We start from the raw sequence: 23,225 nt of genomic DNA on the forward strand, positions 1-23,225 counted from the left end.
CACACTGACCACTGTTAACGCCCTTACATCCTTTTGAGGATGAGGTGGTGGTTAAGAAGAGAAAGCTAACAGTAACTATAGCTTTGGTCCTGGCTCCACTGCTTTTGAAGGCTCCATGTCAGTATGTCAACTGATGTCCATATCATAAGACACAGAGAACGGTTTATTATTTTAATGTTAAAACACAGTGATGGCCAGGGCTAAAAGGGCATTTTCACACACTGCTGATAGGAATGTACATCTGGAATTGCCCTGCAAAGGAATTTGGTAATATTATCAACTTCGACTTTTACCCTTTAACCTAGTAATTCCACTTCTAGGGCCCTATCCTAAGAAAATGATTAGAGAGATACTGTCCAAGATTTATGTATAAAGGTTTTTTTTATCACATTAAGTGTAAAGGTGAAAAAAGCCTAAGTGTCCAACAATGGGAGGATAGCTAAATAAAGTATGGTGCTTCCATATGATAACAGAGTTTTAGAAGAATTTTTAATAATATGGGAAAGTGCTTATAATATAGGTAGATGTTACAAAAAGCAAGAATACACAATTGTATATACACTAGGTTCTAATTTTGTGAAAAATATAGATTTATCTATAGCTAGTTAGCTACCTAGATTGAAAATTAAAAATATACCAACTGTTAATAGTGGTGTGGCGTTTTTTTTCATTTTCTCAAATCTTACATTTATAATTATGAAAATGTTATTTCAGGAGAAAACATGGAACCACAGAATTAGAAGGTACCTTTAAGATCACCTGGCCCAGTCTCCTCATTTCACAGATAAGAAAACTGAGACTTGAGATGGGAAATGATTTTTCTAAAATTACACAGCTGGTGATTTATGATATGAATTGTGAATCTTCACATTTCTCGCACCACCCATCATCGGGGCATTTGTGTTTCAGTAGATTTCAGACTCTTCCTTGGCACTCTGGGCCTGCTCTTTAGCTACGAACTCTATTTTAGGTTGTCCAGGAAGCCCAAGCAAAGGACCTGCTGAGAAGACCCTCTGATTTAATATTGGTCATTTGTCTCCTCCTGGCAACTGGATTTTGCCTGTTCAGAGGCTTGGTAAGCATAAAAGATCAAAATAACATTAAGCTCAAATTATTATCCTATTAATGCTTCAAAATGATAAAAAATTGGAAATTTTTTTTTCAGATTTTCAGATTTACTAGCACACTAACAAAATATTCTTCCCATCAAAGCCTGGTCCTTGGACATGCTTCCCATTTCCCCCCACCTCCATCCCCACCTCCACCCCTACCCCAAAGAAACGGCTCTATCCTAAATGTCTTCACATCACCTGTCTTCAGTCCCTTAGGTCAAGTTCTGCCCAGCAGTATCTTCTTTTCCCTATTTTAGGGAAGTCAACCATTAGAAGCTCATTCTTTCTGTTCCTTTGATGTTTCATATTTAAACTTAAATATCTTTGGTAAGGGTTATACCCCAAAACTAAAAAAAACGCACTATGGCACAGAGCATGTGTGTGTTTTCAGGAGTAGGGGTGGGGATGGAATTTGAGAAAGGGTTCCCAGATCAACAATTCACACATATGTAGGGTTATGTGAATTTCACACTGGTAATGAGGGCTGAGCAAATTAAGCCTAGGCTTGGAGTCTGGGTATTGATGTGACTGATGTATATTAAGGGCAGGTGGCATTTAATTTTTTCTATTTTCCCATTATCAGTGTTAATTGTGTAGCGGTTAAGAAAAAGACCCACAGGCTTTAGAGTTAGAATCCTGCCGTTTCCTAGCTGTGTGGCCTCGGTAAACTTACTTAACCTCTCTGTCCCTCAGTTTACTCCTCTATAAAATAAAAGTACCTATTTTATAGGTCTGTTTTGAAGATTAAATGAGAGAATGCACATAAAACCCTTTTAGAGGGCCTTATACATAGTAAATGCCAATCAACGATTGTTACTATTTTTATTGGTCAGTGTGAATCCTTCATTATGCCCTAGTTTTGTGATTTATTCTTAGTAGAAATATGAGTAGCTCAGAATTATATGGTTAATTATACTCAACTCCAATGATAATTACTAACTACTCTAAGCTGCTGGCATTGTACAATGGTTGGGGAACAGAGTGGCAAGTGTAAGCTGACGTAGCTGATTCATTTTTGGGATCCTTAAGCTTGTGTGACTGGCTGTGTTCCGGCTGTGAGACTGTCTTAAGAGTTGTTTCCAAGTTAGATTGTCAGAAACCTCCTGGAGGAGTGTTGGCTTTTGGGAGGAAGGGCACAGGCAAAGGAAGTAAGGAAGAAGACCACGGGGCCACAGAAACTGTTGTTTAATTTTCTGTAATCCCTAAAGTTAAGAAAAAAACAACAGAGCCTCAACTGTATTCTTGCTTAGCCATCTCCACTTTCCAGGGCACAAGGGAAAGTTTTTTTTTTTTTATTATTTTTTTTTTTTTGGATACGTGTGTGTGCACACATGTACACTTACTTGGTGGTGGGACTTTTGTAGATGGGCTTTTGGTTTGGGGCCCATTTTTGCCAACTCTGCCAATGGCCTGTGCTCCTATATGTTATCTAGGAGGGACAAATCTATGACCAAGGATATAAGGAATGGTGCCTGAGGAGGGGGACAATGACTCAGGGGGTCCCAGTAATATTCCAGAGACACTCTGCCTATTTGGGGACCTAGAGTCTACTCTGCCATGATTAACCCTTTTGAAGTAGACATAGGAGGTGGCTTCAGACAAGAAGACTTGGCTTTCAAATCATTATCCTTTACTGCCCTCAACTGCTATATATTCTGTGAGCCACTGGAGAAAGGAGGATGCTATTTTTTGAGTCTTGCAAAGCATAGTAAAATGAATTTGGTATAGAAATGTACTTTTCTGTAGGGAGCAGTCTGCTAGAGATTATTACTGGGAAAAATGAAACTGGTAGTCTAAAGGAAGCTGTACTTGGCTAGCCAAACCTAGATACTTCAACTCTGAATATTCAAAAAGTACCCGAGAATAGAGTGTTAGTTTCCATTTTCTGCTCCTCTGTCAACCTTGGCTTAATCTCCCCAGAGTAAATCTGTACATTTCCTTTCTTACCCTCTTATCACTGAAGACCTTCTCTAATGCATAGTTTTTGTTAAGTAGCAAAGCAGCTTGTGACTAAACCTGACACATTTAGCCTTATCAGCACAAATAAGAACCAGATGTGATTGTATCTTTGTAACAAATTCATTTTTGTTCTTAGATTGCTTTGGATTGCCCAGCTGAGATTTGCCGATTATATATGCAATTTCAAGAGCCCTACCTAAAGGATCCTGCTGCTTATCCTAAAATTCAGGTCAAGTAATTATGAAACCTAAGATTTTTCTAAAAGTTAATTTTCCCTTTCTCTCTTAAATGGGAAAATGTGGTCCCATGCAGGAAACAGGAATTAACATCTTCAAAAAGGAAAATGTTAATTTTTTGGTAATTTTTAGTCAGGCCAAATTAACTGTTAATTGCTAATGATACTATTTTTTCTGTTCAATACAGATGCTGGCATATATGTTTTATTCTATCCCTTACTTTGTGATTGCGCTTTATGGCTTGGTGGTTCCTGGATGTTCCTGGATGCCTGATGTTACACTGATACATGCTGGAGGTCTAGCTCAGGTATGAGGAATATTTTCTATTGAGAAAGTTGACTGGTTATCTAGCTGCCATTGCCGAATTTATGAAAAACATCACTGCTGAGTGTTTTGGGGGTGGGGGTGGGGGATAGTTATTAAATATTATCCCCTTTTGTTTTAGAGCTCTTTTAAAGACATTTCTGCATACACATTTAAACTTAAATCTCACAAAAACTACCTGGTAGGAATGCCAGACAGTTTTACAGATGAGGAAACTAAGATCTGAAAAGGTTAAATGGTTTGTCCAAGGTAAGATGCCCAGGGAGTGGCACTGTTGTTTTACAGGACTGTTTCCCAGTCTCTAAACATCACAGCTACTCAAAAAGGATCCAGAGCTATTATTTTGGAGAAGTATATCTAAATTTAAGATTTCAGAATTCCACTATGTAATACCAAACCAGGGAAACTGGTTTAAAAAAATAGTTCTGCTCCTGGAAAGCAGGGCCTGGCATTCGCTTCCTTCCTTGAGCACCTAGCAAAGTACTGGCTATAAGTGGGTGCTCGGGGCATGCTTACTACATTGAGCGGAAAAGCAAGCTATCTGTGGAGTTATAATATCACACAGAGTACAGTTTACAAAAAATTAGCAAAACAGGAATCAGGAAATTAGTAAGTTTATGTGTTTTTTTTCTTACTAGAAATAAAAAAGTAAAAAAAAAAATGAACTCATCTTTTAAATTCATTATCTTCATCTTGCTCTCTTTAAGCAGACCTACGAATGAGGGTCATCCAGAAACTCTAGGCACAGACCGTTCACTGTACTAATGATACAGTGACCACAATGGCACAAATACACATGAGAATTTACAGGGTTGAAGAACAGCCATAGTAGTTACAGGTCACTGGATTAAATCCCCCCAGTCTGAGGGAGATCTTAATTGTAGAATTAGAATATTAATATCTAAAAAGTTGAACCAACCTCCAGAAGTAATGGTTCCCGTCCTTTCCTTTAAGGACTTCAGAGGGAAGAGAACTAAGTTATCTTGTTCTGATAGTTGCTCTTCCTTTTTAAAGAGCTCTGAATGCCTGAGTTCTTCAGGCCTCAGTTTTGCATCCTTATTTATTTCCATTATCTTCGAATACCAACTATAAGCTGATGACTTCCAATTTTTTGTCTTTAGCCTAAAGTGCTCCCAGACTCTTATATTTAACTCCTAGACTCAATCATTTCACTTGGATGGCTCACTAGCACTTCAGATTTAATGTCTAAAATAGGACTCCTGATCCCCGCCCTGCACCCCCCCCCCCATAATTTCTCTTCTGTTTTTCTCTTTCTCTGTAAATAGCCCATCCTTGCATCCAGCAGCTCAAGCCAAAAACCTGGAGTAATTCTTCATGCTCCCATTCCCTCTCCACTAGATCCAGTTAGTTCTACCTTAAGCATAATTCTTAATCTATCCACCTTTTCCCAGCTCTACTGCCTCTACACTAGCCTGAGCTCTCATTATCTTCCTTCCTTCCAGGCAAACCATGCTAGCTAGGTGTTTTACCTATTTGTGTAAGGTTTGGTTCTGTGCTCTACTGCAGTTAACACATACTCAGTGGCTTAACGAAACAAAGCTTTACTTCTTGCCCATGTAAGGTCACATGGGATAGTTCCTAGGGCCAGGCCTGGCATCAAACTAACCACAAGGGAGGCCTGGAAATGTGGTCTTAGGTGCCTCAGAAAAGGAAAGTATGGTGAACACATAGAATTATCATTGCTGTTGTCTTTGTGTTTTTAATCTCCATTTTACAGATGAGGAAGCTGAGACACAGGGCAGCTTGTTACTTGCCCAAGATTGCAATTACTAAACGGCAGAATAGGGGTATGAAATCCTGTATGACTCCAAAGCCCATGTTCTTCCCCACTTTCCTTCTTAGGCAAACAATCAGCTATAGCAGAGAGTCCTATAGTACAAAGTTAAGGCTTAGTACATGGCATGGAAGAGAGTCAGAAAACCTTTGGGGTGTGTGTGTATGTGCATGGGAGAGAAACAGACATCTGAGCTGGGTTCTGAGGGCCAAGTGGGGTTTTATTAGGCTGAGAATGGGCAGCAGATCAGGGGGCACAGAGTTAAGCCTTTGCCCTTGTTTCCTTAGCCTGGATCTCCTGCATTGTCTAGGACAGGGAACCTCACACTCACCCCACCTCTCACAAGTCTCTTTAGAGGGTTAGATTGCTCAGAGTTTGATAGCTCTTTATGATGTGTGTGCTCTGCCTGCACAACCAGGCCTCCTCTGAATGCCATGTCTTTTAAGTCTGCCCTGCACCAGCCCTCAATATAGGAAACACTGAACAGTCAGCAGCTAGGAGGATGACAAGAGTGAGGCCAGATATTGGACCTGGTCAAGTCTCAGGAGACAGCTGGAGAACTAGGCAGTAAAACTTAGGCAAAGGCCTAGTCATATGGACAGTGTCAGTAGTTAGACACAGTTAGGTGGTTTAAAAAGGTCAGTCTGGGGCAAACAGTGGCTTGAATCTATAGCAATAAGACTAATGCTGGACTGTACCTGTTGGTGAGGCTAATCTTGCAGATAGGCACCTCTGACTCCAGCTGGAAGGATCTGGAAAGGGAAATGTGCATTGCAGAGCAACTGGCAATAAGTAGTGGCAGTTTCAGCCAGGCCCCAGGTGTTGAAGGAATCCTTGGGCTTATCTATCACTATCCAATTTGACAAGGTAACCTGAAACCCCTTTTGCTGGTGAGTGCCAAGAACAGGAGTCTGAAGTTAAGAAGTAGAGCCTGGAAATATCAGAAAGATACTTCTCCCAGCCCAGCAAGTGAAGAATGGCCTATTTGGAGAATTATGCCTGACATTCCTATAACTCTTGGCTGGACTTTCATACTTATTTGTAGTTTTGGCAAACTACAAATAAGTAGATATTAAAAATAGTGCACACAATCAGAAATACTGAATCCCAATTATGTGATTCGTTTTCTTAGTGAACACTTGCGTATGAAATGGATTCTCGTTGTAGGAAGATATCTGATATATTCGTCATAGAAAGCATTCCCCAATTCTTTGACCAGCGTCCCTTGCTTGTTAAAACTGTCATCCCTAATTTAGAAGCCTTATGCATTCATGATTCCACTAACCTCCTTTTACCAAAACCTGCTTTTATTGAAAGATCTAGTGAACTCCCAAGAGTCTATGCAATTTAATAAAAAAGAAAAAAAAATCTTTGAAAAATTGTTGATTAGTGCAAGTCAATGGAAAATACTAGGTGGTTTATTGAGTCCCTGATTTCAGACCACGTAGGAGTCTGCCAAGTCTGTGCCTTCAGAAAGCTAAAGATCAATAAAATGTAAAAGAAGATTTAGTAAAATAAAATAAAACCAAGATACATTTTATGCCAGAGTTCCACTGGGGATGCTCAATATTCACAACCCAAATGTCTTTTCATACAAAATCCTTATCATAGGATTAAAGTTGCAAGTCTAATTAGAAAAGTATTGCAGAATGCTTAAATCCACTTAATATTTTTATCAACTGAAGAATTTCTAAAACATCCATAAAAAAAAAAAAAAAAAAAAAAAAAAAAAAAGAGCGAGAGCCAATATGGTTAATGTGGTTAAGAACATGAGGTCTGGAGGCAGACAGGTTCACACTCCTGCTGGCACTCAGTAACCAGTGACCTGTTTCCTCTTCTGTAAAGTAAGGATAATAAAAGTACTTTTCTCAAAGGGTTGCTGTGAGGATTAAATGAGCTAATATATGTAAAGGGCTTAGAACAATGCCTGGCACATAATAAGCCATGTAACTCTGATGTTGCTCTTATTATTATTGGTATAAGATTTCCAGTGACAATCGGAAAGAGAAATGCCTTATGTTGCTCAGATCCATTAATTAATCTGTAAATATTTAAGTTATATGTATAATTCCTAAAAAATTAAAGAAACTTGGAGGAAGCTTTGGGACAGATTCATAGTGCGTTTGGCGGGGAGCCTGCCACCCCATCCCCAGCCATGGATGAGGATCAGTTAACCACTTCAGTCAGGCCATGATCCTTCCCACTCACTGCCCTCAGACTCTTCCATTATTGTTTCCTGGCTATGCAGGTGCCATGTATTTTTTCATAAAGGAGTCTGGAGGCTTATCTGTGGATAATCTGATTGTAGAGGTGATTCTACTAAAAGTGAATTTCATAATTTTTTTCCTTTATGGAAACCTTTAATTTTTTTCTCCCTGAATTAAAGGTTTAGGAAGAACATGAATAATTGGGATCTAATGCAATCCCATTGTACTCAAGTAATTTTGTTTAGTGATTCATCAATAAACATCTTTACCTATTTATTATCCTTGATGGAGACACTGACAATCTTGAAATGTGTCAGGAGGTCAGCAAGGGAATCTAAAAACTAAGAGCCCAGGTTTTCAACAAAGTAGAGCCAGATCATTAGAAGATACTTAAGCCCACTGAGTTTTGTATTTTTTGTCTGTGAAGCAACTCCATATTCCTGGCAAATATCAACACATTTACCCTCATGACAACCTTCTGAGGTAGGTTCCATTATTATCCCTGTTTATAGATAAGGAAGCCAGAGAAGTTACATAACTAGCCAACGGCCCTATAGCTGGTTTGTGGTGGAGCTGGGATTAGACCCTGGCAATCCAGTCTGTTCTTAACCACTCTATACCACACTGCTCAGAAAATCCTAAGAAAAGACATTAACATCATCTGGATCAGCTACTTATACTGTATCAGCCAAATAGCTTGGCTGATTGTCCTAAGGTTCACATTAGTTTTTGTCTATTATAATCATGTGGACACACAAAACTCTTTCAGCTCTCCCTTCTGGAGCCAGGATTGCAATTTTAGTCATTCTTTCCAGGTTTATAAAAATTTAACTTTCCCCCCCTGTATTGCCCCATTTTCCATCCCAATTATCCATTCTAAACAAAGAAAAATCAAAGTATGTATTGTTTCTTTAAAGCAAAAAAAAAAAAAAAAAAAAAGATTTAGAATGAATAAACGTTATTAGGAACTTAACTTAACCTCACCTCCATGACTTTTGGAGAAATTTCTGGGATCCATAAGTTGTACCTGTGATCAGCAGCTCTGTTCGCTGAGTCACCCGGACCCTAGCACACTGTTCAGGCTGAGCCCTTCGAACTCCGCCATAGTGTGCTGGTGGAGACAGCACACACTGTGCAGCCCCTTTTTAGTTACAGCTTGGAGAAGGAATCTCTCCTCAGGTGAGACAGGTTTTTCTGGCCACCTCCAAATTAAGGCTATGGGTAAGTCTTAGGTTTTTCAGAAACTTCAGAACCCTGGAAACTTGACAAGATATGCCTTGGGAGGAAGTTCGGATTGGGTACTCACTCAGCTGGAGGTGTGGCCACCATAAATGCACTTATCAGCACAATGAGTGGCACCAGGAACTGCAGGCAACCGGCCTCAGGGTTCTTCTCACATACAGTCACTTCTTTTGATTAGAAATTTAATAATCTTTGCCCCTTGTTAAATAATTCTGAAGAAAAAGGCTCAGTAAAGTAGGTATAAAAATATAGAAATGCTTTGTAGAATCTTTGTATTTTGACAGTCACAAGACCATTATTGTTGAATGTTTATTGAGCTCTAACAATGTGATAGGTGCCACACACAACATTAGATACAGTACCTGCCCGGTGGGCTTACAATCTAATCTAAGGACATGAATCATTTTTTAATGTTGCCATGGATTTGCTGTTCATGAAAATGAGGTATTAACTGCACTAACTGGTGCAGAAAGAGTCTATGGAATCACTGACTTTTTATGCAGGTCTCCCTATGCAAATAGGCACGGTTGCTCATCTTTATTCTCTCAAAGGATGGTTGGCATTTCCCCAAATTTGGTGGTTTTGTAATGTGTTCAAGTATCTATAAAGATGGAGCCACCAAACCCACAATTCTGAAAACCAGGGTTCAAATATGGCCTCTAGTCCAGAATAAAAAGTTTGGTTATAAATACAAAAAACACTATTATTCAAAACAGACCCTAGGGAAAAACAGTGATGGGGACCAAGCTCCTGTTCCGTGTTCCTAGAATGTGTACCACAGCGGCTCCTCAGGGCAGCCCCTTAAGTGCCTTTTACTCTCAAGGTCTTTTGTTCTCCTAGCCCAGAGAAGCAAATGCTTAGTAACACTTGCCAGTTCTCTGTGGGCATCTGCCCCAGGGGAGGGGTGTCTGAGGGCAAAGCCCTCTCAATGCCTCATGGATCACAACCCAAGAGGGGTACTCAGACAATCCATGTATTTGGTCCTTGAAGGGCAACATATCACATTAATTTAATGTCTCCAGAAGGTAGCAAACAAGTACGAGAGGTCTCCAGAATGTATCAATGATTTGTAAAAATGCAGCCTGTTAAAAACGGTTGCCACTGACACAAATTCATAAAGATGCTGCTTATAAAAGCTTGTCCTTTTCTTTTCATGGTAAAGTCAAATGGTAAGTAACCTTTAATCTTGAGGTTAACCACTTAGAAGAATAAACTGGTTTCGTGTGGAAGGAAATGTAAGATAAATTATATGTATTTAAAGTAAATTATTCAGTTCTTCATTCTTTTTACTTCTGTGCTTTCTCTTTACTTTTGTCTCTTCACTATGATCCTGATAAACTAATAATTTACCACTTATTACATTTAAATTCCCAAACCTTTATTCACATATATCTCACATTTTATCATGATATGGAAATGCAGACTCTGGGCTATATTTTGTAATGGTATAAGCATCCTGAGGGAATCTTCTCACAGGAACCTTTTAATCCTGCTTGCAGCCTGCATTACCTTTTTTTAATGCACTTTTCCCCTGTGCTTATAAAAAGTTTCAAAAAAGACCAACCAGTTCTTTCTGAATGTGAGTTCTGAACAAGTGTACAAAGTACAAAGGGAGGATCCTTGCTTTTGGATTTTGCAAACTCAGATTTAAACCAACAAGGTGTACTTCCAAATAAATTATAATTTGGTTTGAAAAGGTTGCTTGCATGTACACTGGGCATTTTATAAAGAGCAATCATAATGGTAACCCCCTCCCCCAGGTGGCAAGAACTTTATCTTACAAGTTTTTAAGTATTTAAGTTGCAAAAACCAAATACATGAATAAACAAACAAAAAATACATAGTGAAATGGTTTTGAGTGACTGCTCCAAGGAGTAGGTGAAAGACTGATAAATGAAGCTGCAGTCCTCAGTGCTTTTCTATTTTAAATGGTTTGTTATGATAAACATATTTTAGCTTTCTAAACTCTTGTCTTTTCTTCATTTTTATTAAAACAAAATTTGGGAGCCCCACCTGAGATATATCTAGGTAGGATCTCTAAAAATGCAAATAGAAAAAAATGAAATTTTATGTAGGTTTTTCTGTTAAATTTAGCTGCTGTTTGGTATGGATGGGTTAAAAAACACAGCGGGCATGATAAAGCCACACTAAAGAAGGTACACTTTATTTGAACAGTTATATCAAGAATGTCCCTAAATTCAATGAAGGATTAAAGATTGTAGATTGTTTGGAAGCATTTTGTTTGCAGGTGGGACTGGTTCTGAGGGCACATGAACATGGGCTGAATGAAACTTTCAGAGTTCTCTGTGCATCTGTCTGAGCACAAATTTCATGCTTACCCATTTTTGTTTTACGCAACAGGCTCAGTTTTGCCACATTGGTGCTTCTCTTCATGCTAGAACTGCTTATGTCTACAGAGTCCCTGAAGAAGCGAAAAACCTTTTTTTAGCATTAAACATAGCATATGGAATTCTTCCTCAGCTCTTGGCCTATCGCTGTATCTACAAACCAGAGTTCTTCATAAAAACAAAGGCAGATGAAAAAGTTGAATAAAATCCTTACTTCATTTTCTCTCTCTCTAGATTACTGATTTTTGTTACCCTGGAACTGCTACTTTGTCCACTGCACTCCCTTCCCGTATCTAGATATTTAAGTTAAGAATACATGAATTCTTGCCCTGCATTCTAGGTGTGAGCTATAAAATGGCATTGTGTAGGCAGATTTTTCTTTTTTTTGAAGGAAAATTGAAGTTGTTGAAAACAGTTTGCTTAAAGAAATATATTCTAAATTATTTGTGAATAAACCTAACCATCTATCTCAATATTGTTGTATATATTAAATAATTGTAAGTGCAAAACTTTACAATTTATTTCCTACAATAGTGAGCATGGAAATGAAACCACTCAAAAGTGAATATGGTCTACGCATATTAAAAAATTCAATAGCAAATGCAGAGTGGAGAAATAATTTTTGCATATGTAAGATGTATATGCTTTATTATCAACCTCAATATAAAAGGCAGAGCCTGAAAATATTTTTAAATGTTGTTTGAAAAATGTTTTCTCAAGAAAAGTATATTATTTATGGTTGTTTTAAAAATTGTTTTAACTAAAATTTTTGTGTCAATCTAAACAGCTAAAGGATTGGTACTTTATTATCAACCTTAGTGAACACTTGTTTTATTGGTGACTGGAAATATTTCTACTGTATTATTGTGTATATTTTTAATAAAATTATTTTTGACTTTTCACGAAGACAAATCTTGTTAAATTTGAAACATTGTGTATTTTCTTCACAAGTTTTGTAGTCCCTAGAACATTTTAGTCTTAAAAATCTGTCAGTTGTATTTTCCAATTGAAAATGTCATCTACTTTCTCCTTGTTGTGTTAGTGTGAGCAATGAAGAGGCCTTTTGATGAATTTTAATTAATATTCAAAATTAAGAAGTGCTTTTTAAGAAAAAAAAAAATGAATTGGCATCCCTACTATCTTTTTATGAACTTTTCATATTCGGAATTGTATGTGCGTATAATAGAGAAAATCCAGTATTTGCTAAACTAGGGAAATGAACAAAAATACAGCCACCTCCTCAGTGTGCCCTCAGTGGTAAGTGGACTGATACTTTCATACTCTTGGCTGCCTTCATCATCATCACCACCATTACCACCACCATCATTAATGGCCCTAGACTTTTAGGACTTCTCACATTTCTCTTGATGTTATTTATTCGCTCATTCAGAAAGAAAAGACAACCAAAAGAAAATGGAGTACATATTAAATATGTATGGGGTACATATTAAATATCAATGCATGGATAATGTCAAGTGTTTGAATTTAGGGTCCCTTGAGCTAGTAAAGGTTATTATCTTAGATATGCAAGCAAATCACACAGCTGTTGCCCCCAATGTTTTCAAATAAGCTAAAACCAGAGAGTTAAAAAAAGAAAAAGAAAACCCTCACCTGCACTTCATTCTACTGTCCACTTGCTAACAATTTTTGCTTTAATATATGAATAACATTAATACCTCACATTATTACATATATGAAGCCAAATAACACTAACTTAGTTGCTTACACCTCAAATCTTACTCCCAGAACACATTCCAATAAATTTATTCTGTAAAAACAATACATTTTTTTGTTTTTGATTTTTTTTTTTTACAGTAAACTTTTCAACTACAAACCTCGAATACGCGAAAGCTTTTCCAAGGACAAGCATAACAGGATTGATAAAACCCAAACTGACTAAAGGTGTTCTCACAATAGAAGCTGGCATAAAAATAAATAAAATTCTCTATTATCACAATAGCAACAATAATGTACACATAATAATGGTTTGTGTGGTGACTATTAACTATTCTAACTCTAGTTCCAAAAGAAAACAACAGTTTATTTTAAAAGTCTATATTTAAAAGTCAATGCTTTGTCTGGTTTCCCATAGGGCTGCTGATTCCAGGTTTAAAATGTAAAATATCCTTCTTGAGAGATTAGCTCAAATTGTATTGGCATTGGGAAAAAATAAATCATTGCCTTTATTCTGGAGTAACACAAAAAGACTCACTAACTTCACATATAGAAACTGAGTTTGTGTACATAACAACATGAGTTTTGAGAAGTATAAGCTCTCAACTAGCTATTTCTAATACATAATTGATATTTTACAATGTGGTTAAACTTTACACATGGCCTCAAAACTGAAGGACAATTTTAATTTCATCTTCAATATACTAAACATTATATATCTAGGAATTAATTCCTGGGTTCTGTCACAGAGATGAAGTCCCATCCTTAAGCATTATGTTGAATGATCATTTAAAAAATGCTAATTTATATTTAACTGAGTGTTTGGCGATGGTGGGATGAAGGCAGGAGAATGATGAGCATACCTGCCTTGATAAAAGGATCCTAGACATGTATAAATCTGTGCAAAAATCTTCATAATCCTTAGTGGTTAAGGGCAACTTCATGCAACCAAATAACATGAAATTAAATCAATAATCTTAAAAAAGGCTAAAATGTCTTGGGTTTTTTTTTTGCAAACACAACAGAGGAATGTAAATAATGTACATACAAACTGGGATTCTGTCAATGACAACAATAACTATGTGTTGGTTCATATCAAATCCAAGAATATTAGACAACCAAACGTATAACCTTCTTGTGGTTTCTCTTAATATGCAGATTCATTATGGTAGTTAGGTCTGTAAAAAAGAAAGAAAACAAGTCTTTAGATGACTTAGGATACTATCAATGAGAGCTATTGATACCTATCTAGTAAATTACTGCATTATTAACAATACTTAGTAAGAAAAGCTGTGGCTTTCCTTCATAGTGCAAAAAAACAAAAGGAACTACTAGTGCTTTTTTAGAGTTCCTTTTAAAAAAAAAGGATAAAACAGAGAAAACGTTGTCTACTGTTTGGCAGAGCATAGTATATAGCAATGAGCGCTCTGTACCAACTCTAGGTCTCTGTTTATTCTGGGAGACGTAAAGTTAATGACTAAATTGAGAAAATCCATCTTTGTGGAGACTATTATATTAGAAAGAAAGGTAAGTTGCTTAAAAGTTAAAAAGCGCTTAGTGTGTATACAGACTATTCTGCATAATATTTACAACTTAGTTACTTGTAACATGGCTCACAGTAATACATGACTTATAAAATTGAGATGCACAAGGTCTCTACTGCTTGCTTTTGAAAAAAATAAAAAGAATGAAAGGAAAGTCATTCTTTTAAAATTTAGATGGCAACCCCATGAAAAAGGTGAAGCAAAATAATTCCATTTTATAAAAGAATTGCTTTAATTCGGGTCCCACTTTAAATTGTGTCAGGTTACATTTCCCCAAAGGGATGCTATTTTTGTTTTCTTCATCAACCCAAATATATTAACTCCCCCTAGCAATGCTTTCACTGGATGAATGAAAGATAACTCAGGTCCCAAATATTTCTTCTAAAACCAGCCTACTTCAGCAATTTACTTCACTAAGTAAATGAATTTCTCGATGAGCACACACACATAGGTATGTTCTCAGGTATGCAGCCCAAACCTGTGTGGATTATATACATAATCCTGTATATAAATCATTCCAGGATCTTCAAAGAAGGAAAAGTTACCAAATCTACCATCCCCTCTAGATGGCAGAGACACATTTCTTAGCCTTCTCTGTCCCTACCAAACTGAGGAAGACAATCTTAAAAAAAAAATTACATTTAAAATCTGTTATCTTGCAAAATTTAGTGCCTGGTATCTCCTAATTATTTATTAATAAAACACAGATATACAATTATATTCACAGATACTTTAGAGGACTTTCCTCCCTTCTGAAGGGGGAGACATCCATTAAAATAATGAAAAATTGTTAATTAACCATAGAAACCTCTAATACTGTCTTTTTATTAATCTTTACTTAAAAGGCAATATATTCTATGTTTACACTGGTAGACAATTCATAGTAACACCTATTTAATACATAATAAAGACTATTTTGGAAAGATGGTCCCACAGCAGCCTGGGAGTATTATTAATGCCATAAATTAATTGAAGATAGCATCAGGATGTGATCATAATTTTAAGGACAAGTTTTTGTGTTGAAACTAGGTGATGGCAAAGAGGTGTTTGTAAAAGCAAACTAAAAAAAATTTTTTTTTTAACTTCTCATACCATAATCACTCTATTTGCACCTATGTATGGAAAAGTTATGTATTGCTAATTCATAATGGTGTATGTTCTGGACATGGCACTGAGTGTTTCAGATCTGAAGTCTCCTCTGAGTAAGCAGCCCTAAGTGGTTCTTTATGCACTGGGGGTCATGCTCTGTGCTATGCCACTGGTATACTGGATAATGGCTGGTTAATGCACTCAGATACTCTCTTGAGGCATCTGATTGTGAGACACACTGAGAGGCTGTAAGGTGGCACAAAGCTGAAGAATACCCAGAAGGCAAAAAGCAGAGGCTATGAGGCAGTAAAAGTAATAAGGGTTTTTTTCATGGAATACCATTTTTACTTGAAAGAATGATGACAGATAAACTATGGCTTTTCTGATTTGGGTATTTGGCACTTTCTCAAAAATTAACGAAGTGAGCCTACTACTTCAAGGAAAACAACTGACAGTGTTGTTGCCAATGATAAAATGAGCTTTTAATTGAAAATCAGAATTTTGGAAAATTTGAATCCCAATAAGCTTCCCAATGCTTATAGACTTTACTGATGAGACAAGTGCTAATATTAACAAATATGATTTTAAAAATATTCTATAATGAAATAGGTCAACTTTTGGATGACCTAATAACTCAGCACGCCAATATTTACTATATGACCAATGAATGATACTAAATCATGAATGGGTAAAAGAACTATTCAAGGTGTCAGAGAGACCAATGAATTTTAATGTAACACAGTATGTAAAGTTCAGATTCCACATTGCAACTTATCTTTAAGAAAGTAACACAAAGAGAATTAGTGTAATATCAAAGAAGAATATTCAGACTTATCTGAAAAGCCTATTAAAATACTTGTATCTCCATTTTCCAACTACCTGTGTTAGGCCACATTTTCTTCATGTACTTCAACCAAAATAACACATCACAACAGACTGAATACAGAAACAGATATGCAAATCCAGCTGTCTCTTAAAGCAGACATTAAAGAGATTTACAAAAATATAAAACAATGTCACCCTTCTCTTAAAAATCTTTTTTTTTGGAAACTGTAGTTATTTTTCATAAAAATGTGTTATTTATATTATTTTTAAATGAATTAAAAATATTTTAAAAATTTGTTTTAATTTCTAATTATGTAACTATAGATAGCTATAACACATATAAACAAAAACTCTGGGACCCTTACTTTTCAAGAGTATAAAGAGGTCTTGCGACCAAAAAGTCTGATGAACCACTGGCTTAGAGTGACTGAGAGGAAATGGTGAGAGATGAATGGACTGGAAACAAAAATGGGGGTTACAGTGTGAAGGGCATTATATAAGGAGTCTGGAGTTGATCTTAAGGCCAATGGGGAGACATAAGGAGGCAGTACTATATTACAGAAAGACCAATATAGGCTTGGGATCAGAAGAATAGTCATAGAAGCTGGTTAGTGGTTAGAGTGAACACTGCTTGTGCTCCCAACATTTTTCGTATCCTCTGTTACCCCCTCACCTCCAACACTACCTGTGTGGTAGCCTTGTGATTTGGGGACATGACTCCAGCTCCAGGGGTGGATGGAACCTAACTGGTCTAAGCCAGTTCTAATCCCCTTAAATTAGTGGATTATTAAAGGATGGGCAGCCTTCTGACATGGCTCCCAATGATCCCTGTCTCCTAGTATTCACACCTTATGTAATCCCCTCTTCTAAAGAAGAGAATGAGGTAAAAGTGATGGATGTCACTTCTGAGACTACGTTACAAAAGACTGACTTCTGTCTTGCTGGCACTCTCTCTTGCTGATCCTCTCTCACTTGCTCTGACTAAGCCAGTTGTCGTATTGTGAGCTGCTTTATGGAGAGGTCGATGTGGCAAAGCACCGAGAGAGGCCTCTGGCTAACAACTCATGAAGAACTGAGGCCTTCAGTCCAACAACTGAGGAAATGAATCTATCAGCAACTACTTGAGTGAACTTGGAAGAAGATCCACCTGAGTTGAGCCTTAAGATGATTTGAGTTCCTGCTGAAACCTTGAGAGCAGCTTTGCAAGAGATCCAGAGTCAGGGGACTCAATCCACGTACCTGCCCAGATTCCTGATCGATAGAAACTGTGAGATAATAAATGCTGTGTTAAGCCACTAAGTTTTGGGGGCAATTTGTTACTTGGCAAAGATAACTAATACAGCATGTCTAAGCCATAGATGTAAGTAACCCCCACATCTCCATCCATGGGAATCAAGAAGGGGACCTTCAAGTTTCTGGATAAGAGAGCCTGTCCCTTCTTGCCTCATGCTTCCAGTGGCAGGAGTGAGGAGGTAGAGAGCCTCTGGGAGTAAGGAGGGAGCCCAGAACCCTGTAGGTTCCTTGTAATAACCTCTTCTCTCCTTCCCCTATCAATACTCATAACCTCACCACCACAATTCTGCCTTGAGACCATCAGGGTTTTATCCGTATGTTCTTTATTCTTGCTTACTTCAGTCACCACAAGATAGGTTCCAGAGCATTCCTAACTTGTTTTTCCCCTGAGGACAGTGCTTCTTCCCCTACAACTCTCTCAAATGGTGGCTCTATTCTCTCCCAAAGTGTTTGTACCACTGGTCCTGTAGGTGGGGAAAGTGTCCTTCTTGCTCTTCACTACTAATTCTAAGCTCTTCCTCTCCCCTACACCTCTTCCCCAAACCTCTTAGCTTTGAATCTCAGTACCCTTCTGTCACCACCTATCTTTCCAGCTTACTCTTTCTTTCTACTACTCTACCCCCAATGATCCTCACAATCTGTTGATCCTAACTCTTCCTCATGTCCTTCCTTCCCCACTACATAATTTGTATTCCATGGTCTGTTATAATCACTCCCTTGCACACCTGTCAACTCCCTTGCCTCTAACCTCCTTTACTGTACTCTCTGGGCAAAAATCCAATTCTACTTAAATTCAATTCTCTGCCCTCTCTGTGACTACACAATTTAATATGCCTGGAGGAAAACACACAGCCATCCCAACTGCTCTCACTTTAAATTCATAACCACTAACCTCAATTGGGCCCTTACTGCTGCCTGGCAATTTTACTTCATTTCCCAAGTCCATTCACTCTTCTATTATTTTAAGTGACTGTTTTATACCTTCTCCTCTATCCAAAGCTTCCAACACTTCTTCCTGTTCTCACTCTCAACTGTTGACCTTGCCTCCTAAGGAAACAGAAGCAATCAGATAAGAACTTTTTTAAGTTCTCACTGTAACTTCCCACTCAACTTATCTTGCCCAAATACCCTGCCTTCCCTCTTGGTTCAGTGGATGAACTCAGGCCAAGCCCTCCAGATGTGCATTAGAGCCTATCCCTTCTTGCCTTGTGCAAGTCACTGCTTCAGCTATTCTTTCTTACATTATTATTTTGTGCCTCTCACTTGGATCATTCTCACCAGCAAATGTGTTATAAATTCTCCCACTAAGAAAAAATAACGTTTGATCTTTTATCCCGCATGATATTAAATATTTGAAAAGAAGTGTAAGATTAGGTTACTGGTAATACCAGATATCAGGACTCATTACAAAGCTACCATAATTAAGAAAGTGCAGTAATGACCAAAGGAACAGAACAAGGAACCCAGAAAGAGACCCATGGATATATGACAGATGACACTGCATAACAGAAAGAAAAGGAGTAACTACTCAATAAACGGTGCTGGTTCAAATCTTTATGCCATGGGTGAAAATGCACTGGGATCCTACACCTCATACCATACACAAAAATCAATTCCAGGTGTATAAACGCTAAAATGTTTAAAACAAAACTTTAAAAGGGAATATGGAGAATATCTTTCTGACCTTAGGAAAGGAACAGATTTCTTAAACAAGACAGAAAAATGCTAACCATAAAAAGAACTTTGCTACATTTGACTCCAAATTACTTAAGAACTTCTATTCACCAAAATGTATCATAAAGAAAATGAAGCGACAAACCACTAACTTGGAGAAGATATCTGAAACACATATGACCATCATGTTAGTCAGAATCCAGAATATGCAGAGAAGCCCTATATAAAAAAAAACAAAAAACAAAAAACAAAAAAACCCTAAAACAACCCAATAAGAAAATGGGCAAAACCCCCCAAACAAACACTGCACATAAAAGGAAACATGGATGGTTAATATACATGTAAAAAACAGCTCAATCGCATTATTAATCAGAGAAATGCAAATTAAGACTGAAATGAAATATCATTTTACACCCACTATTTTGACAAAACTAAAAAGTCTGACAACGCTGAGAGGGTCACGGGGAACTCCTATGTACTCCTGATGGGAATATAAACTGGCCCAACTACTTAGGAAAATAATTTGGCATTATCCTGTAAAGTGAAAACTGTTAACTCATGACAGCATTCCCCATCCTAGTTATCTCCGCTAAAGAAACTCTTGCTCATGTGCACTAAGAGACATGTATGAGAATGTTCATAGCAACGATTCATAATTGCAAAAAGCTGGAAACAACCCAAATGCTCATCAAAAGAAGACTGGATCAATCAATTGTGGTATACTCATAAAATTGAATATTATACAGCAACGCAAAATGAATAAACTACTGGCACACATAACCACAAGGAAGAATCCTGGAAGCCTACGGTAAGTAAATGTCACCAGTGTTTAAGAAGTTCAAAAACAAGCAAAATTAGTCAACTATAATCCACAAGAGAATAAAGGATAGTTACTATCAAAGATACAGTACAATTATTTTAACATAAAAAATTTAAAAAAAGGACAACTAAACAAACTATATTGTTTAGGTATATATCTATGTGTTAGGTATGGGCTAAAATTTTTAAAATGAAAAGAAATAATAAACACAACATTCAGGATAGTGGTCATCTTTGGGTGGGAAGAAGATGGGACAAGGGAAGAACATGTAAATAGGTGCTATTGTCATGTTCTAATTTTTGGGTTGAATGACAGGTTCACTGATGTTCATTATTATATTATGTTTTATAACACATATTATATACATATTCTTTAATATTCAAGAAACACATTATTAAAAACAGGTTTAAAATGAAAGGAGCTCAAGCTCTTGCTACCCTCATTGGCTCTTACCAGCTGTGTGATCCTAGGCAAATCAATTCTTAAAGCTTTAGTTTCCTTGGCTAAAAAATGGAGACAATACATGTACCCACCACCTAGGGTTTTGTGTGAAGATGAAATGAGATGTACAGTATTTAGCACAGTATGTGGCACACAGTAAAAATGTTAGTCACTAATAATATGATTCTGCTGCTGTTGCTATTACTATAGCATCTACTATTTTCTGAGGTGCTTTCAAGATGTTGAAGTAGAAATGGTTTCATTGGCAGGTAGAAAAAGAATCTAGAATGCAGGAGATTCAGAGTGGGAAGTCATTAGTAATATATAATAGCTGAAACCATGTGAGTGGATGGATGGACACAGGAGAAGCTTTCACAGTGGGAGCAGAAAAGCATCAAGACAGATAGACTAGGAGCTCTAGAAAGAGATACAGAGGAACAGGGAGAAGAAACAGAAGAGAGAGCTGACCTGGAGGCAAAGTCAGGAGAAGAAAGTGGCTAATGTTACAAAGTGCTGCAAAGGTCAGGTAAAAGGAAGACTAATGGGCATATTGGATTTGGTAATGAGAGGATCACCAGGGGCTTTTAGAAGAGCAGTTTCAATGAAATGCCCAAAGAAGAAGTAAGAGAGCAATGGGTTAAGGCATTAATAGTGGGTGAGAGAATGGAGACTGGGAGAGAGTTCTTTTAAGAAGTCTGAGGTGAAAAAAAGGGTGAAGAATAGGCTATATAGTTGAAGAGAGAAATCTATAAGGCTTAAGGGAGACCTGAGACTCTCTATAGGCAGAGAAGAAGGAGATGGTGGAAAAGAACATAAAGGTATAGGTGAGAAAGGGGCAACTGGCTGGGTGTGACCTCAAAGAAAGTAAGAGGGGACGATATCCTGGACACTGGCAATAGAAAGGTGTAGAACAGTCCATTTTACACCTTCATGTGCATATGAATCACCTGGGGGTTTAGTTAAAATGCAGCTTCTGATTCAGTGGGTCTGGAGTTGGGTCTGAGAGTCTGCATTTCTAACAAACTCCCAGGAGATATTGATGCTGCTTATCCAGAGACCGCACTCTGAGTAGTAAGGATGCAGAACACCTTTTCCTCTGTCACAGGAAATGCAGCTAGAAATAAATTTGGTAGTAAGGGAAAGAAAAGCTGCAGGAGTTTTTGCTATATGTATACTGAAGCTACCTGGGATGAAGGTAACAAGTAGAATAAAAGGAAAATCAAGTGAGACAGGTGCTCAAGCCCTCAGCGAATGCTGGCAGGTATATACCGCTGGGAGGACTGCAGGAAAAAATAGAGGACTATTTATTAGAAGAGAGATCAGAAGAAGGAAGATGGGCAGAGGATAGAGTAAGGCGGAGCTGGGTGAGAAGAATAAGACAATCAGAATCCTAATCCCTTAGGGAATGATTATGGATAAAGCGTTGAAGGAGGAGAGAGTTGGGAGGTAAAAAGGACTGACATAAATAGGCAAGAATTCAGCTGAAACCAGAATTTAATAGAAGAATAGCATCAAAACAATTCATGAATTAGTTTTTAAAAATGATTTGCCACTCTAAATGATCTTCAGAGAGAAAAGACCCATAGACATTCCCAGGGGCAAAACTTTCCTTCAGTAACACTTTTACAAAGGTGCAGTTGCCTGTGACTTTGAAGTTAACAGACGTTAGTAAAAGTTAAGAATCAAAGTGGACAAAGCTGTGTCCATGGCTACTATAAATAACAATATTTAAATACTATTTAAATATTTAAAGTCTCCATGTGTAGTTCAAATTACATTCTGCTTCTAGGAAAAAAGCAGCAGTAATACCTTATTTTGAACATGCCACTGGTTTTGTAATAAAATAAATACTATATCAAATTTCAAGGTGGCATTTATTTTAAAATTTACACCTTAAAAAGACTCTGAAGTTGAAGTTAGTTTAAGAAAGAACAAACATGTTCAGACAGTTCCAAATTGGCAGGGAGGTGCATTTCCCACTTGGCTGTCTTTTGTTCTCATACTCTAAGCACCCAATAACTTGTTTAGGAGCTGTGAGTGGATGTATATAACAGGCTGAGAATATTTCTCCATTAACTAATATGATATTTACTAATGTTGAGATATGGATCCTGATTCTGAAGCAAAATGTTTTCTAAGTTAATGGATGGTAAGAGAATAGTAGACGCATATCCTTACCCCTTCACTAGTTTTCTGCAAGTCTGAAGCTGTGTTTCTTGTGTCATTACCAGCATCTCCACCCTCAGAGCTGCTTTTGTTTTCTTCTTCTTTGCAATCCTTGTCATCTTCATCTCCTGGAGATTTCCGGAACTGTTTAGAGGATTTCTAAATGTTTGGACCAGTTAAAAATTATAGTTAAAAGTAGAAATCCAAGTGCACAAGTGTAAGTAAGAGATCCAGAAGTAGGTGACCTGCATCTAGTCTTTGTGACTTGATACAGTTTCTACAGATACAACATGCAGGGTGCCAAAGCTAAGCTAGATGATCTTGAACAAGTCATTTCATCTCATCAGGCCTCAGTTTAATCATCTGGAAAGGAGGTGGAGGTGGACTAGACAACCTCTTAGTGCTTTCTAGCAGTGTGACACTAAAAGCAGAAAAGAAAGATTCCTGTACCAGAATACCGTTAATGAATAAATATA

At 37.4% G+C, this 23,225-nt stretch overlaps 2 protein-coding genes across 8 annotated transcripts in view; one reads left to right on the top strand and one right to left on the bottom strand.

The window, feature by feature from the left end:
* TM6SF1 (transmembrane 6 superfamily member 1) overlaps window positions 1-11,446 on the top strand; it is a 28,122-nt gene extending 16,676 nt beyond the window's left edge. For 4 of the 5 annotated variants that reach the window (XM_037833177.1, XM_037833178.1, XM_037833180.1 and 1 more), the window contains 4 exons: window positions 971-1,075; window positions 3,208-3,300; window positions 3,495-3,614; window positions 11,237-11,446. In XM_037833177.1, the coding sequence (XP_037689105.1) occupies window positions 971-1,075; window positions 3,208-3,300; window positions 3,495-3,614; window positions 11,237-11,428 (510 nt within the window). In that variant the 3' untranslated portion in view covers window positions 11,429-11,446. Of the gene's footprint in view, window positions 1-970; window positions 1,076-3,207; window positions 3,301-3,494; window positions 3,615-11,236 lie in introns of those variants that run through there. The other variant, XM_037833181.1, reaches the window with a different exon arrangement.
* Window positions 1-23,225, bottom strand: part of HDGFL3 (HDGF like 3) — a 133,988-nt gene that overhangs the window by 40,592 nt on the left and 70,171 nt on the right. For 2 of the 3 annotated variants that reach the window (XR_005216377.1, XM_037833183.1), the window contains exon 5: window positions 22,762-22,908. Coding sequence is in view for 2 of the 3 variants with exons in the window: in XM_037833183.1 (XP_037689111.1) it covers window positions 22,762-22,908 (147 nt within the window). In the remaining variant the exon portion in view is untranslated. Of the gene's footprint in view, window positions 1-11,023; window positions 14,076-22,761; window positions 22,909-23,225 lie in introns of those variants that run through there. The other variant, XM_037833184.1, reaches the window with a different exon arrangement.

This window comes from Choloepus didactylus, chromosome 4 (assembly GCF_015220235.1).
Source record: "Choloepus didactylus isolate mChoDid1 chromosome 4, mChoDid1.pri, whole genome shotgun sequence".
NCBI classification, from domain to species: Eukaryota; Metazoa; Chordata; class Mammalia; order Pilosa; family Megalonychidae; genus Choloepus; species Choloepus didactylus.